Source organism: Mercenaria mercenaria, chromosome 16 (assembly GCF_021730395.1).
Source record: "Mercenaria mercenaria strain notata chromosome 16, MADL_Memer_1, whole genome shotgun sequence".
In the NCBI taxonomy this organism is placed as follows: Eukaryota; Metazoa; Mollusca; class Bivalvia; order Venerida; family Veneridae; genus Mercenaria; species Mercenaria mercenaria.
In genome coordinates this window covers 23364495-23382755 of record NC_069376.1, presented here as the reverse complement: position 1 = coordinate 23382755, position 18261 = coordinate 23364495, and the positions used below count along the sequence as shown (strand labels likewise).

Sequence of the window (18261 nt, the reverse complement as noted above, 5' to 3'; positions counted from 1 at the left end):
GAAGAGCGACATATTTTAAATTATAGATATATCTTAAAATAATTTCTTAGATATATTGTCCATTGTTTACTCCTTAAAGTTTCACAAATCAAACACACTTGCACTTATGAAGTAAACCTGTCTTTTGAATTAAAGTAATTAAAGCCGCAGTAACATAAACATTTACAAATGAAACTGTATATGTGTCCATATAACATCACTGAACTGATAAGAGAACAATAAAACACTGATCTATTTATACATCATATAAATCACTGCTACTGAATAGCAAAACGTTTATATTTTAAGTCCCAGCTCACAATTCAACGTCATTTAAACATCCCAGCTGGGTCGACTTGTTCTCATTGCAGTGCTCATACATCTCTCCACACAGAAAATACATGAGTAGTAACTTCAGTACAGCTACCTGTAAACAGATAAACTACGAAAAGCAGTAACTTTGTCAGAACTGATCCAGACAATCAATATTTACATCTTATATTAACAGAATAGCCTGGAAGCTTTAACAATGTTAGAGAATATTCTCATATCTAAAATATTCATATACAAAATTGTTTCTGGGGTGTGGCGGGTGGGTAAAGTTTTCTTGTGTTGAGAGCGACGCGTCGATATCTGACTGAGAAAAGTGCACGGGATTTATGTGCTTATATACTGTAGCGACTTTAGCCCGTTCGTAAACAGCAGAGCGGGAACCAACGTGAGACAGCGAATGCAACGATAAAGCCCGAGAATAACCAAATGCATAGCAACCGATAATGTTCGTCATATCAAGACAGATGACAATTTCTCCGAAAAATAAATTGAATTATTTTAAAGGAAAATAATTTTTATTATTTTATTACTCGAAATAAAAGACAAATAAATCCCGTGCAATTTACACATATTTATTTCTATAATATATAGTTCTATATCATAATCATAATACAACGAGATGTATATAATGCACTGCATAATATCACACGACTAACTTTAACGTACACTATCAACGAACAGTAATTAAACTAAGGTTGGAATGAATTGGCCGCTCAAAAAATTTACAGAGAAACATCGCTGGCTAGCCACAGCGCATGTAATTGACCGAAAGGAGAACAGACGTGTTGTAGACGCCAATGATGAATAAATTTGTATCAGTCCCTGGTACTAAACCCGCAAAAGTATCATACTAACGCAACGCAAACGCAATAACGCAGTATTAAACGGTCCAGATTACCGCAAATGACTGTCGAATTAAAGATTCCATCCATCGCTGGCTAACCTCAGCGCATGGATAAAAACCTCAACCCGCACCACTGTACGGCAAAGCCAGCACTGCAACGCAATATTGGAATTACCAAGTACTAAGGGCAAAACCAATGACGCAATACTCCTGTGCAAATAGTGTATGATACATCTCCCAATTAGTGTTCTGATCAAAGGTCAGCCTACCCTGACGGCTGCCCTGTCACGAGAAGTAAGACCCTAATCAGATTTAAAATTTAGAAAATACAGACACGCCTGATCACCTCTCGGCCGATAAAATTTCATGGCCACAATAAATTGCCTAATTTTACCCCAAATTCTTATCGAGCAGCGGGGCTGTTTTTAATAATCGAATCCCTGATATTATCTAAATAAAACTCAAGTCCAACATCGTTCAGGTGAACACCGTCAGAACGAAAAAATGCCGTTTTCGCATCGATATCTGGTCTGACGGCATCACTTCTGCCTGACAAAGCGACCAGCTGAGAACCTATTCTGTTCACCCGTTTACGTTTATTGTCTACTGATAGCCATGTGCCTGATGCTTTAGCCCAGACCTGCCGTTGCAAAATATCCACCCATATAATGACAATGTCTGGGAATGCGTCACGAAGATACGTCACTTCCGTCCGAATGATATCTTTCAGCTCTAATATTGACAAATCAACCAAATCATTGCCACCTAAGTTTAAAATAAGTATCTTAGGAGATGAAGAAAACAGCACCTGCTGTTGAATGGAGTGGTGAAAGGACGTCCATCGTAGACCACGTATACCCCACCATGTTATTGTTATGTCCCTCAGGCGAAGATTTGGTTTGCCAGTGTCCTTCGCACGCTTGCCTGCCCAATACGGAATAGAGTCGCCCAGGACCCAAACATCTAAACAAATACAAATTCGAATTACTTTACACACCAAATTGCATTTACCTTCCCTGGCATTAATGAAACGTTTAAGAGTTTGTTTATAAATGGCTGTCCCATCCATTGTTATGAGCTTAAATATATCAGTTTCTTATTAAAAATTCTACTTCCGATACTTTACACAAAATTTTATTTTTAACCGAGGCTTTAAGCCTTTCAAGGCTAATTATTGACGAATATATAGTCCAAGTTTCATTATTACCGACGAAGGATAACCTTGAATGGCTAAATCTGTAGCCCTGCCAATTCTAAAACTATGTGACTTGTATCGAGCATCGGAAAATCGGGACCCACTGATACATTTCGTTAATACAGCAGAAAATTGCGTTCTTGTGACGGGTGCGCCATCTTTATGACAAAACAGAGGACCTTGAATACATGGCCTGCAGGATAAGAATTCCGTTAATCTGCGGACAGGACAAAATCTGCCTCTTCTCTTGGTATTTTTAACATGAATGGCGGTCCTCTTTGATTCGTTTTAAAACGACGAAGCTGAATTTTTGCGTACCTATTGCAATAAGTAAATGATAAATCAGACACGTGGATCGCACTTTCTACTTGAAATTTGGACGGCGCTACAAGTTCACTGACCCGGAACAAACCGAAGTAAGCCAATATGAATAATGACGTGAATAATTTACTCTCGTAAATGTCATAACAAAACTGTGGAAGACAGTCGCATACCGCCTCTAAAACCTGTTTAGTCAGTGGAGCCCGATTATCCTGGCTAGTACGGCTTCTACGGCAGCCTTCTAACAGTTTACTTATTATGAAAACCTTAGATATCTCATGAAATCCCTGAGTTTATGATAATAGTTTATTCCAGCTACATAAGTTGTAATAGTCTTAGGTGAACGACCCTTCTCAAAGCAAAACGCCATGAATAAGATAACATGTTGATTTGGTATCGGCCATTGATTTGGGAGATTATGCAACAGTCTGAAACTTTCAAACACATTAACGCTAGTTATGTATGTTGAATGGGAGTTCGCTGCTATTCCTGATCGTAACAGTTGTTCAGCTCTAGACTGAAGACGTTCCAAAGGAATTCTGGGACTTGACATGGGTCGGAGTCCGCCTCTGGAGCCAATTTTCTGAACCTGTCCAACTGAAAACGAGATAAAGCATCACAAATCTCGTTTTTTCGGCCCGGTACGTGATTTGCTTTAATTAAGATGTTAAGTTTAGACAGCGTAGGGTTAGCAATCTTACTAGACACATTACTGCTTCCGATTTTGATGTTGACTGCTCAAAATGTAAACTACTGCCATATTATCGCAATTGAACCTGATCTTCTTATTCACTAAATATTTGCCCCAAATAAACAATGCAACTAAGATTGGGAAGAGTTCTAACACAGTGATATCTGAAGTGATATCCAAATTGTGCCACGACGCTGGCCACTTAGCATGGCACCAGTGACCTTGAAAATAGATGCCAAAGCCTAAATTTTCACCTCCGGCGCTATCGGTGAACAGTTGGACGTCCCGTTCGAGACCCAAAAACGGTCATGAAAAACCGAAATACCATTGAATTTTTTTAGAAATACCAACCACATGGACAGATCCAACTGAATTTCTTTCTTTAGCCTGATATGATGGAAGGGTTTAGTCAGTCCACAAACGGAGTTAATCAAACGACGCGAAAACGGCCTGCCTACCACAATTGCACGACAACAGAAGTTCAGCGAACCAATCAAAGACTGCATTTTTTTTAAAGTAGTTTTTGGACTTGCCAACATGTCCTTTATTTTTTGAATTACCTCTTGTATCTTTGAATTAGGAATCCTGACTAACATATGGTTTGAATCAAGCTCAAGGCCAAGGAATATCAGGCATTCTGTTGGACCTTCTGTTTTATCTTCGGCTAGAGGAACACCAATTTCGGACATTGTATCTCGAAAAACATTTAATGACCTGTTACACAATTCCGTCGTTTTGTCCCCGCCCAGAAAATCATCTAAGTAGTGTAATAATTTGCCAGAATTCAGATTTAACTTAACACAAAATTCTAGAAATCTGGCAAACCGTTCAAAAGTAATACAACTAATAGAAGCCCCAAATGGGAGTGCTTTATCAAAATAGAATTTATCATTGAAGCAAAATCCAAGTAGCTCAAAATCCGAAGGTGTTATGGGTATCAAACGATATGCACTTTTTATATCAGACTTAAAAAGTTTACAGTGACGCCCCAAATCTTGAATCATTTTTACGGCCTCATCAAAACTGGTATATTGTACTGTACACAAAGCTGGGTCTGTATAATCATTGACGGATTCGCCTGGAGGATATGAAAGATGATGGATCATTCTGTACTCTCCAGGGGTTTTCTTTTCGACCAAGCCAACAGGGGAGACAATTAAATTTGGAAGTGGGCGTTCAGTGAAAGGACCAGCTACCCTACCTGCCTCTATTTCTTTCTTTATTTGACTCTGAATTATCTCTGGATTAAGTAAAGTGGAACGGAGATTATTCGAATCACGTGGGGAACGTGGGCCCGAATACTGGATCGGAAAACCATACTTAAAACCATTTAATAGGAATGCCGCCTCAGTTTTATTATAAAATTGTAGATAGTATTCCAACATTGCCAGTTTTATTGGGGAATAAGCCAGACTAAGAGTGTCGAGGTTGCAAGACTCCTGCGTGTTATACTGCGCCCTTAATTTATTTACCGATTTGGCCTCTATTGAAACCACGCCCTCTGTAGGGGCCTCGAAAATTTCTGCCTCGAGATGATCTCTGAAAGGCCGGTGTTTGACCTGTTTGTATATTACCAGCAGATACAGGAGTGGGACAAGTAATCTCTGGATGAGGCCCATTGCATTTCGTGCATATATGTGGGAACCTACAATTGGGCCAAGTACATCTTCCATTATTAAAATCCAGACACGAATACCTCGATTTTGCAACTGATTGAACTTTTGGAGATGATTTAACTTGCATCATACAACGCCACCATAAATCGTTGTTGATATTTGACCATGGTGCAGGGGATATAGCCTGGCGCAAACGAAACTGCTCATCGTAAGTTCTCCAAGCGAACCCCCCTTGACGCAAAGCACACTCCCGAATATTATACATGTAGTGTAATATTCATACACTTTATCGGCATGGTTAGACAAATATATGGAAGAGTAAATAATGAATGCGTTGGTCCACTTTTCAATACAGGTTATTTGATCTTTGCACACTTTTGGAGTCGACACAATATGAAAATCGGCGTCTAATCCAAACACAGAACCTCTACAAAATTCTGACAATTCTACCGCCCCTTGAGCAATAGTGCTAAATTCACATATTCGCCCCTGCATATTTGCTGCTTGAGCGAGGTAGGTTTCATGAGCGGCTAAATCATCGTCTGCTAGACGCATAATAGGCGCCGAATTAAAATTGCTTGCCACGTGGCCATTCGACCTTGCCGCCGATAAATCACTAACCTGAGAGGGTAGAACTGATAGATTTGCATTCTGGTTAGTGACGCCACACCCGTCGCTAAATTACTATTATTACATTGTAAACTGCCTGTTTGCGGAATTATACCAGAAGCATTCATAATTTGTTCAAAGTCGATAAAATTTGACTTACCGGCGTCAGACTGCAACAGGCTCTCGTCTACCAATTCCTCAAGGTCGTCGGCCATGCGCTTTCGCCCCCTGGTTTGCCTGCCTTCTTGCTCATTTCCGGCGTCACGCTGTGCCGGTGCGTCCTGCACGGCGACTGGTTGTTGGTCCCGCTCCTGCCTCGGAAGTGGCGGATTTCGCTGATTCTCGTGCAGCTGCACGTCTGCGCCCCTATTTCTACGCCCCTGGGGATTCCTTTCTCGTAGTTGCCTGTCCTGGCCCGCAACATTTCTTTGCTGGCCTCTCCCGGCTGCATGCTGATGCCTTCGGCGGCCTCGACCACGTGGCATTATCAAGACAGAATTTCAAAATCAAATTCTACGACCAAGTAAGTATTGTTGTCTAAAGTTTTCTTGTGTTGAGAGCGACGCGTCGATATCTGACTGAGAAAAGTGCACGGGATTTATGCGCTTATATACTGTAGCGACTTTAGCCCGTTCGTAAACAGCAGAGCGGGAACCAACGTGAGACAGCGAATGCAACGATAAAGCCCGAGAATAACCAAATGCATAGCAACCGATAATGTTCGTCATATCAAGACAGATGACAATTTCTCCGAAAAATAAATTGAATTATTTTAAAGGAAAATAATTTTTATTATTCTGTAAGCTTTTATGTGGGTATTTTTCTTTTACATGGCTAAAAGAACAATAGAGAGAACAAAAGAGTAGCCACATAAATACCCATATGTAGGAATGTCTGTCCGTCCGCAAATCTGGATCGTGCGATAACTCAAAAAGTATTCAAGCTAGTTTCTTAAAACTTGGTATGTGAATAAAGGTCAATATGTAGATTATTCGTGTACATTACTTATGCTTTTAGGTCAAAGGTCAAGGTCACTATTGAAGGTCAAGTGAAAATTGTTTCTGCTCCATAACTTTTATATGCATTGATGGATTATCTTAGTACTACACACAAACGTTCCCCATGGTGAGAAAATGACATCTATGCTTGTCGATTAAAGGTCAAGGTCACTGTTCAAGGTCAAGTAAAAATTTGTTTCTGCTACATTACTTTTAATTGCATTGAAGGAATTTTTTAGTACTACACAGAAATGTTTCCCATGATTAGACAATGTGTCATGCACATGACCCATCGTTGTCAGTCAAAGGTCAAGGTCATTACTGAAGGTCAAATAAAATTGTTTTTTCACCGGTAGGGGACTTCTGTATTGCCACTACAATACTCGGTCACTTGTTTTACATAGTCTTATGTAGGAAATTCTTTAAAAATCTTTTTATCTGAAACCTCCAGGGCCTGGGCTTAGATAAGATATTTGGCATGAAGCATTGTGTAGTGGTCCTCTACCAGCTTTATTCAGTTGGACTAAATTGACCATGTCCTGGAGTTCACTTGTTTTACATTGACTTAATGAGGGAAACCTTTAAAAGTCTTCTTGTCTTAAACCTCAGTCACTTGTTTGAAGCTTCAAAACATAGAGCTTAGATATTTTGCTTGTAGCATTGTGTAGTGGTCCTCTACAAATTTTGTCCCTGGGGTGGACATTGACCCATCCCTGTGGTTTACTTGTTCTACATAGACATGAACATGAAAACCTTTTTTGAATTTACTTGTCTAAAACTGTAATGGCTTGAGCTCAGATGTTCGGTATGTAGGTCCATTAACAGGTTGTTCAAATCATGCTCCTTGGGAAGTTTCTCAGACAACACAGCAAGGTTCTGTTGTAAAGTGTGTTGCTGGACAGTTTGCTAAATGTATATATTACAGAATACTCTGACAATATAGCAAGGTTCTGTTGTAATGTTTATTTTGCTGAATAGTTTGATGACAGTACAGGAAGGTGATATGATTGTAAAGCGTTTTAATGAACAGATTGCTATGTGAATATTACAGAGTTCTCTTACAACACAGCAAGGTTCTGTTGTGTGTTTTATTGACCAGATTACAGAGTTCTCTGATAACACAGCAAGGTTCTGTTGTGTGTTTTACTGACCAGTTTTCTATTTATATATTACAGAGTTCTCTTACAACACAACAAGATTCTGTTGTGTGTTTTTAGCTCACCTATTACGTAGTGACAGGGTGAGCTTTTGTGATCACCCTTCGTCAGTCGTCCATCCGTCATCCGTCCGTTCACAATTTCCTTGTGAACACGATAGATACCACATTTTATATTTGATTTTAATCAAACTTGCACACAACTTGTATGGGCATAATATCTCGGTTCCTTTCAAAAACTGGCCAGATCCCATCATGGGTTCCAGAGTTATGGCCCCTCAAGGGCCAAAATTTGCTATTTTTTGCTTGTGAACATGATAGATACCACATTTTGCAATCAACTTTAATCAAACTAACATGCAACTTGTATTGGCATAATATCTCGGTTCCTTTTAAAACTGGCCAGATCCCATTATGGGTTTCAGAATTATGGCCCCTTAAAGGGCCAAAATATGCTATTTTTTGCTTGTGAACACTATAGAAACAACATTTTGCAATCAGCTTTAATCAAACTTGCACACAACTTGTATTGGCATAATATCTCGGTTGCTTTCAAAAACTGGCCAGATCCCATCATGAGTTCCAGAGTTATGGCCCCTTAAAGGTCCAAAATTTGCTATTTTGGCTTTTGCAGCCATATAGAGACTTTATTTATGGTTTGATTTGATGCAAACTTGCAAAATGTCTTCAACAACAATAAATCTTGGATTCCATGGTGAATCTGTCAGATCCAATCACAGGTTCTAGAGAGGCCACTAACTGACCCCTAAAAGAGCCAAAAGTTGGTAATTTTTACCTTGTGAACATGATAGAAGTTCTATATTCTATATCTGATTTTAACCACACTTACACACAACTTAAGTCACAACAAAATCTCAGTTTCTTTTGAAAACTGGTTAGATTCCTTCATGGGTTCTAGAGTTACTGCCTCTGAAAGGGGCAACATTTTCTATTTTGGCCTTTTCAGCCATATAGAGGTTTCATTTATGCTTTGATTTGATACAAACTTGCACAGAATGATTATCTTGATGATCTCTAGGTCTGGATCAAAACTAGGTCATGTCAAAGGAAAATCAAAGGAAAAGCTTGTAAACAACCTAGAGGCCCTAATTATGACCCTATCTTCATGAAACTTGGTCAGAATGTTTATCTTGATTGTTCCTAGGCCAAGTTTGAAACTTGGTCATATGGAGTCAGAGACTAGGTCACCCAGTCAAATCAAAGGAAAAGCGTGTTAACACTATTGTTCATTTGATGTGCATGAAACTTGGTCAGTATCTTTGTCTGCATGAAATATCATATGAATTTTTATCTGGGTCATGTGGGGTCAAAACTAGGTCACCATGTCAAATCAAAGAATGAGCTTGTTTACACCCTAGGGGGCGCATTTTTTATTCAATCTTCATAAATTTTGGTCAGAATATTAATTTTGTTATCATCAAGTCTTGGACAAGTTCTTATCTAGGTCATGTGGGGTCAAAAACTAGGTTGTTAGGTCAAATCAAAGAAAATGTTTGTTTACACTCAAGGTGGCATGTTTTTTGGTTCAATCTTACTGAAAATTGGTCAGAATATTTGTTTCCATGTAATCACTAGGTAAAACACTGTTATGGTGTGTTACACAGGTGAGCGACCTAGGGCCATCTTGGCCCTCTTGTATTGACGAATTTTCTATTTATATATTACAGAGTTCTCTGATAACACAGCAAGGTTCTATTGTAAGGTGTATTTTGCTGAACAGTTTAGACATCTACGGAAGCACATATTTCCTGATGGAGAAGATGCGTAAGTTATTATATAGTGTTTTGATAGCAATGATTTCCCTCACCACACTCCCAGAAGAGATGTTTAGTAGAAATATCAGTGGATGTTGGTTATTTCATCAACAACATATTTTGTGCTTAGATAAAAATGATTAAACCATTTATAACTAGTTTATTTTTAACTGGAAGCCTTGTTCTTTCAATGCATAATGTCATTGCTGATTGGTGTGGCTGGAAGGTGGCATTATACTCGCCATATCTGCTTCATAGGTGTAGTTTGATTTGTGATGGCTATTTTCCAGCTTTGATGGTGAAGGAAGGACCCAGATGCCACTCCGTGTATTATTTCATCATGGCCAGGCACCTGGGTAGAACCAGGAAGGTCTAATACGGGGAGTAGAAACTCCGTATAAATCAATACATTTATCAGTATTATGCTGTCGTCCATACCTGTAAATATCGACCAGTTGTTAGCGATCGATATTTTGTTTTCGCCACTATCGATTAGCGTGTAATTAGCATATTATCTCATGTTAATCATGGAGCTATAACACTTATTGTTCAAAGGGTTTACCAGTCACATGTTAAGTGGCGATAATTAGATGATCAGAGATTGATCTAAAGGGATTCTGAAGCAAAAACAGCATGCGACTGCATGTGGTGATATGCTTAATTATTATGAATTAACTCGAGCTCACTTCCCTGAAGAAATATTTTACCACGTAACTTCAAACCTTTATCAAAGGGCCGATTTTTGTTGGATTTGAATAAAAAAAATTGGAAAATAACAGAAAGCTGACACTTTTCTTAATCTTGTAGAGCCATAATTATTGTTTATAATGTCAGTTTTCTACATACAGAAACAAACGTTCTTCTTGAACGTAGGGAATGTTTCAAACGAAATTGTTGTTTAAACTCCAAAAATTAGTTTAATAAATTTAATCTTAAAACTGATGTGTGAAAAATACAATGTATTTAAATTAAAATATTTTTTATACATTTACAGTGAAACACCGCTCGCTCGAGGTCGCAAGGGGATGAGCAAAATGCTCGAGTTATCCATGATTTCGAGCGACCCAAACATTGACCAGCATACGAAAAAAATGAAGTTTTATTGTATCAATTGTCATCGGTACCATTTGCAGAGGAAACGGTGATGCGTAATAATAACAAACCCGTGACATTTAAAAAAATATATCTATGATGTAATAAGTAATAACATACTTGCTCTAATCTAAAGCAAACAGTAATTTCTTTAACCTTTCATCAATAATTAATCTCATTATCAGATCAAATATACCGACAAACAAACATTTAACATAGTCAAGGAATAAACAATGCAATTTTCACGACGTGCGAAAATTTTTAATTAACCGATACATTCTGATCGCCGAAGCTGCGAACATTTTTGACACCTCTGCTCGAGTTAGCCAGAAGCAACAAAGAGTAAATTAATACACAGGGACCAGGTGTCATGCTCGAGCGATCGAGTTATCGATGCTCGACCCAGCCATGGTAATTTCACACAGAAAATAGAAGGAAATCGGCCGGGACCACATGAATTGCTCGAGCGAGCACGGGTGCTCGAGTCATCGATGCTCGAGCGAGCGGTGTTTCACTGTAGTATTCCGAACTTTTAGATTAAACTGCAGAAAATCATCTAGGTTTAACACGCGTTTAAATGGTGAAGAACAGAGCAATATCATAAACAAATATTTTCAGGCAACAGTTTACAGTTTTGACTTGCTATTTTCATTAAAATATGTCCTAATTTTTTTGTTCTAAATACTCTGAATCAACAAGGCAGATATCATGTAAAAAACGACATCTTTCTCTCTGGGTAAGACAAGTCTAGATTTAGCCATTTTCACAGATGCAGGCAATAATTTCATGGCAGAACTTTTTTCAACAAAAAATTCAACAAATGCTTTCCCAGATTTTCACTGAAAGGACGGGTTAAACTGTAACGTGTAAGTGTTTGAGTAATAGCAGAATAACCTACGGCATACGCTTCGATTGGACGACAGCATAAGATAAGATAAATGCCGGTTTCCAGTCCCCGTATCAGTTGTTCCAGGTAGAACCACTGACCTTTCATAAGCAGGCTGGATGGTTTACTCACATGAAAAATTCAGTGCCTCATTTCACATGGTAAGGGGCCAGTGATTCAAAGTCAGAAACCTAAACCACTTGGCCACAAAGGCCCAGGATTTTACAATCTCCAAACAAGAGTGCCAGAATGTCACAATATACGCCCGTCACAGTAAATTTCTTTACTCTAGCACTTGTATTTGCAAATGGAATTTTAATTTTGTGGTTGTTTAGTAATTATTGTAATTGTTTTGTTTTTCTAAATTCACATCCTTCCCAGGTAGAGATTGGTCGAAATACACCTCAAAATTGGATGTAACATGCATGTTGTACTACAGAAAAGTGGTCTCGATTTTTCCCAATGACTAGTTATGAAAAAGTTACAATATAAGCTGTTTATAGTAACAACAAATGGAAGTAATTCTAAAGAAGGGACCTGCGCATGACACTTTGTCTCATGATGGTGTACAATTGTGCCAAGTTACATCAAAATCCCTCCATGCATGAAGAAAAACTGCTTCAGACAAAGTCATTCTTGTATCTGACCTTTGGCCTCTAAGTGTGACCTTGACCTTAGACCTAGAGACCTGGTTCTTGCGCCTGACACTCCGTCTCGTGGTGGTGAACATTTGTGCCAAGTTATGTCAAAATCCCTCCATGCATGAAGAAGAAATGCTCCAGACAAAGTTTTCATTCTTGTATCCTTTGACCTCTGTGACCTTGACCTTAGACCTAGGGACCTGGTTCTTGCGCATGACACTCCGTCTCGTGGTGGTGAACATTTGTGCCAAGTTATATCAAAATCCCTCAATGCATGAAGAAGAAATGCTCCGGACAAAGTTTTCATTCTTGTATCCTTTGACTTCTAAGTGTGACCTTGACCTTAGACCTAGGGACCTGGTTCTTGCGCTTGACACTCTGTCTCATGATGGTGAACAACTGTGCGAAATTTCATCAAAATCCCTCCATGCATGAAGAAGATATGCTCCAGACAAAGTCTGTGGACGCCGCCCGCCTATCCGCCCACCAGGGGCATTCCCATAATATGTCCCGTTTCTCAAACGGGCGTATAAAAACAACAAATTTACATTCTTTGACACTGGCAAAACAGTGCTTGTTTTAATATTAGGTCACAGTGTCCTCTTTTTCAATAAACAACAACTTTATGGTATGATGTTTTGGCAAAAGTACCAAGAGCTCTCAGACTTTGCGTAAATATTACACCTACGAGGTCACTGTGATTCATCTTGTATTGGTTAACTTTCTGTATAAGGTTCATACATGGAGGGGTATTTGTACTGGAAATATATCTAAGGGAACAGAACAATGTTTGAAAATGTTATTTGAACCAGGAGCAAGAGTCAGAAAGTTTTCAACAAAGTTCATAGATAGATAGATTTATTTTTGTACGTTGTGCATACATGAAATACTGTGAAATCATTTAATTTCGTGGGCATGAAATTTCGTGGTTTTGGTCAAAACGGCAATTTCGTAGGGACGAAAATTCATGGATTTCAACTTCTGAACATAAAATGAGTGGGAATTTTACGTGTTCGTTCAGATTAAATTTCGTGGATTGACTCAACCACGAAATCCACGAAAATTAGTCCCCCACGAACATTAATGATTTCACAGTATTTAAAACAACATGTACAGAAATTTAAAAGATATCACATACATGAGAATAAATAACAACATGACATACACACCAAGGATAACACAGAAAAGAGAGAGCTCTTATTTCCATTGTGGTCCTTCATATTCAAATTTATTTAAAAATATTGATGTTTGAAGACATCAGTTTGTAATGTATGTGTCAATACCTTGCTCCCCTCCAACAAAAACCTTGTTGCTTGTCTTGGAGAAAGCGAAGCAATAACTGGGTAAATTTAGAGTTTGAACTTTAACACAGTCTGCAGATAGCATCTGTATGTTAGGTGTTCTTTCACAGTGTACATAGACATTGCCTGCTTTGTCCACTGACAGTCCAAATGGTTTTACCAGGTCCTTATCTCTGTAGATGACCTTGACCTTGCCCTCGACTGTCATGCTGGTCACTGAGGCAGTGTCACTGCAACTGTCCAGGACGTAGACGGTCTCGTTATCAGGGCTGATTGCTAAATAAGATGTCAATCTAAACATTTCCTGTCCAATGGAATTGTAAGCAATTGTTCTTATCTCATTCCCTTCCATATCGACAACTCTTACTTCATTAAAACATGCAGCCATCAACTTATCTCTACAGTATTGGATCCCAAATGGACCAAAGCAGCAATTTTTAACAACTATTTCATACCCTTTTGTTAGAATTCCAGTTTCTGACAGGTTTAAGAATTGAATCTTATTTTCAGTAGGTAATGATACAGCAAGCTGACTTTCATTTATGGTTGTTAAACTTGTTGTTTCTACGTCCTCGAGCACTGATGTAATGACCCTGCTTTTTGTGTTAATTGCAGTAACTGCTTTGTTTTTGTAATCCGTTGCAGCAATGAAAGTTTCACTAACTATAGTTAGTGCTGAAATACTGTGTGTTTTCTTGTCTTTACCTTTGAAGATATTCAGAGACGAAGCAAAAATGAATCCTTTTTTCTGCTCAGAATTTATAACCTCTAAACTGCCACACTGGATACCTGCAGCATGTGAAGATGGTTTAAATTCATATCTCTCAATCTTACTCCCCTCCTTCAGTTTCTGAAGTTTGTCTTTTATATCTTGTGTATTTGTCTTATAAGTTTTTGTTGCTATAAATAGTTCACAGATATTTCCATCATCCTTCCTGGCGGTGAGGTCAGATTTCATATGTGAGATTCTGTCAGTCAACTTTCCGTACAATGTAGCAGCTGCCTTTAAGGATGTCCTGTTCTTTGCTCCAATATCTTCAATCATTTTCTCACTTTGTTTCTCCAAATTATCAAATAATTTTCTGATGTAATTCATTTGTGTCATTAAATTTTTCGTAGCACATTCGTGAAGTTTGTCTTCTGCTCTTATGTTAGAGTCTATAGTATTTTTACAATGCTCGAGTTCAAGTGATATTGAGTCTAAATTGTTTGTAATTTCTTTTACATTGTTATTTATTTTGACATTTTTTATCATATCTGGAATATGTTTGACATTTTTGCATTGCCTATGTTGAAGTGTAGTGCACACCATGCATCCTACTTTGTCACATTGTCCACAGAAATATTCAATGATCTTGGTAGGATGAATGGCACATTTGGTCACACAAACATTTTGACTCTGGGTGGCTACTGTTGGCTCAGTGGGAGATTCACATTCATTACGTAGGACATGATCCTTGAATGCCCGGAATCTTTGATGGTATTGATAGCAGTTTTGGCACAGATTTTCATTGCAGTCCACACAAAATGCCTCTGCCTTTATCTGTCTTCCATCTTGTTTACATGGGCCGCACAAGAACTCCCAATATTCATCAGAGCTTTTAGCAACTGACCTGCTGTCATCATATGTGGCCATTTCCTGGTCTTACTTTGGAAGCTGTAAAACATTTGAGTGCCTTTTTTTCTGAATGAATCTTCTATCTTTCTCCAGAGACCATTACTTTATCTTAAATGAGCTTTATTTTATCTGACCTCCAGTCAGCTTTTTTGTCTTTTCACCAAGAAGCTTGATTTTGTCTTCTTTTCTCCAATGAGCTTTATTTTATCCTTTCTCCAATGTTTTCTCCAGTGAGTTTGATTTTGTCTTTTCTCCACTGAGCTTTTTTTTTGTCTTTTCTCCAATGAGCTTTATTTTGTCTTTTCTCCAATGAGCTTTATTTTATCCTTTCTCCAATGTTTTCTCCACTGAGTTTCATTTTGTCTTTTCTCCACTGAGCTTTTATTGTCTTCTCCAATGAGCTTTATTTTGTCTTTTCTTCTGTTAGCAACATCATTCACTTCCCTGTTAAGTTGCTATAAATTCAGCTTAAATGTCCATTTGTGACAATCGTGTCAAAAGTCAATCTTTAATTCTGACATAAGGAAGAGGAGACATGACCGTTTACATAGATAATGAAAATAATGTTACTGAACTTTTAGGATATAAGCACTTAGGATAAATCTACACAACTAGAGTATTTTATATTGTACAGGAAGTATGTACCTAAAGGTCAGTCATGTATCAATTATAAAATCAATATTTGCAATCAAGTCAGAATACACATGGTATGAAATATATACAGTTATTTTCAGCTGGACTATTACATTTCAAGCAAAATATGAGTCAATGATAATTTATTGATATACACTTGTATTAAAACAAGAGCAACAACTGCATAGCTTTATGCAAATCTGACATTAACACTGAAAGCCCAAACCAAACTTTACAATACAGGGTCTTGCTCGCTCAAGTCTGCTGAATATCAGCATCCTTGTTGAAAACGCCAGCTGAATATCAGCATCCTTGTTGAAAAAGCCTGCTAGATATCAGCACCCTTGTTGAAAAAGCCTGCTGGATATCAGCACCCTTGTTGAAAAAGCCTGCTGGATATCAGCATCCTTGTTGAAAAAGCCTGCTGGATATCAGCATCCTTGTTGAAAATGCCAGCTGGATATCAGCATCCTTGTTGAAAACGCCAGCTGAATATCAGCATCCTTGTTGAAAACGCCTGCTGGATATCAGCATCCTTGTTGAAAAAGACTGCTGGATATCAGCATCCTTGTTGAAAAAGACTGCTGAATATCAGCATCCTTGTTGAAAAAGCCTGCTGGATATCAGCACCCTTGTTGAAAAAGCCTGCTGGATATCAGCATCCTTGTTGAAAAAGCCACCTGAATGTCAGCATCCTTGTTGAAAAAAAAACAGCTGAATATCAGCATCCTTGTTGAAAAAGCAACCTGAATGTCAGCATCCTTGTTGAAAAAAAAACCAGCTGAATATCAGCATCCTTGCTGAAAAAACCAGCTGAATATCAGCAACCTTGTTGAAATAGCTTGCTGAATATCAGCATCCTTGATGAAAAAGCCTGCTGAATGCCAGCATTCTTGTTGAAAAGGCCTGCTGAATATCAACATCCTTGATGAAAAAGCCATCCTTGTTGAAAAAGCCTGCTGAATATCGTCATCCTTGTTGAAAAAGCCAGCTGAATATCAGCATCCTTGTTGAAAAAGCCAGCTGAATATCAGCATCCTTGTTGAAAAAGACTGCTGGATATCAGCATCCTTGTTGAAAAAGCCTGCTGAATATCAGCATCCTTGTTGAAAAAGACTGCTGAATATCAGCATCCTTGTTGAAAAGCCTGCTGAATATCAGCATCTGAAAAGGACTGCTGAATATCAGCATCCTTGTTGAAAAGGACTGCTGAATATCAGCATCCTTGTTGAAAAAGCCTGCTGAATATCAGCATCCTTGTTGAAAAAGACTGTTGAACATCAGCATCCTTGTTGAAAAAGACAGCTTGATATCAGCATCCTTGTTAAAATACCAGCTGAATATCAGCATCTTGTTGAAAAAGCCAGCTGAATATCAGCACCCTTGTTGAAAAAGCCAGCTGAATATCAGCATCCTTGTTGAAAAAGATAAAGACTGTTGAATATCAGCATCCTTTATGAAAAGCCAGCGGAATATCAGCACTCTTGTTGAAAAAGCCTGCTGAATATCAGCACCCTTGTTGAAAAAGCCTCCTGGATATCAGCACCCTTGTTAAAAAAGCCAGCTGAATATCAGCATCCTTGTTGAAAAAGCCTGCTGAATATCAGAACTCTTGTTGAAAAAGCCTGCTGAATATCAGCATCCTTGTTAATAAAGCCAACTGAATATCAGCACCCTTGTTGAAAAAGCCAGCTGAATATCAGCATCCTTGTTGAAAAAGCCTGCTGGATATCAGCGTTCTTGTTGAAAAAGCCTGCTGAATATCAGCATCCTTGTTGAAAAAGCGTGCTGGATATCAGCATCCTTGTTAAAAAAAGCCAGCTGAATATCAGCATCCTTGTTGAAAAAGCCAGCTGAATATCAGCACCCTTGTTGAAAAAGCCTGCTGGATATCAGCATCCTTGTTGAAAAAGCCTGCTGGATATCAGCATCCTTGTTGAAAAAGCCAGCTGAATATCAGCACCCTTGTTGAAAAACCCTGCTGAATATCAGCACCCTTGTTGAAAAAGACTGCTGGATATCAGCATCCTTGTTGAAAGAGACTGCTGGATATCAGCACCCTTGTTGAAAAAGACTGCTGGATATCAGCATCCTTGTTGAAAAAGCCTGCTGAATATCAGCATCCTTGTTGAAAAAGCCTGCTGGATATCAGCACCCTTGTTGAAAAAGCCTGCTGGATATCAGCATCCTTGTTGAAAGAGACTGCTGGATATCAGCATCGTTGTTGAAAAAGCCTGCTGGATATCAGCACCCTTGTTGAAAAAGACTGCTGGATATCAGCATCCTTGTTGAAAAAGCCAGCTGAATATCAGCATCCTTGTTGAAAAAGCCTGCTGAATATCAGCACCCTTGTTGAAAAAGACTGCTGGATATCAGCATCCTTGTTGAAAGAGACTGCTGGATATCAGCACCCTTGTTGAAAAAGACTGCTGGATATCAGCATCCTTGTTGAAAAAGCCTGCTGAATATCAGCATCCTTGTTGAAAAAGCCAGCTGAATATCAGCACCCTTGTTGAAAAAGCCTGCTGAATATCAGCATCCTTGTTGAAAAAGCCAGCTGAATATCAGCACCC

The 18261-nt window shown here is 38.6% G+C and overlaps 1 protein-coding gene across 1 annotated transcript in view; it reads left to right on the top strand.

Annotated features, from left to right (window-relative positions):
• LOC123541099 (1-phosphatidylinositol 3-phosphate 5-kinase-like) overlaps window positions 1-18261 on the top strand; it is a 123970-nt gene that overhangs the window by 92451 nt on the left and 13258 nt on the right. The window contains 1 exon segment of the mRNA XM_053526381.1: window positions 9431-9527. Within this exon segment, the coding sequence (XP_053382356.1) occupies window positions 9431-9527 (97 nt within the window).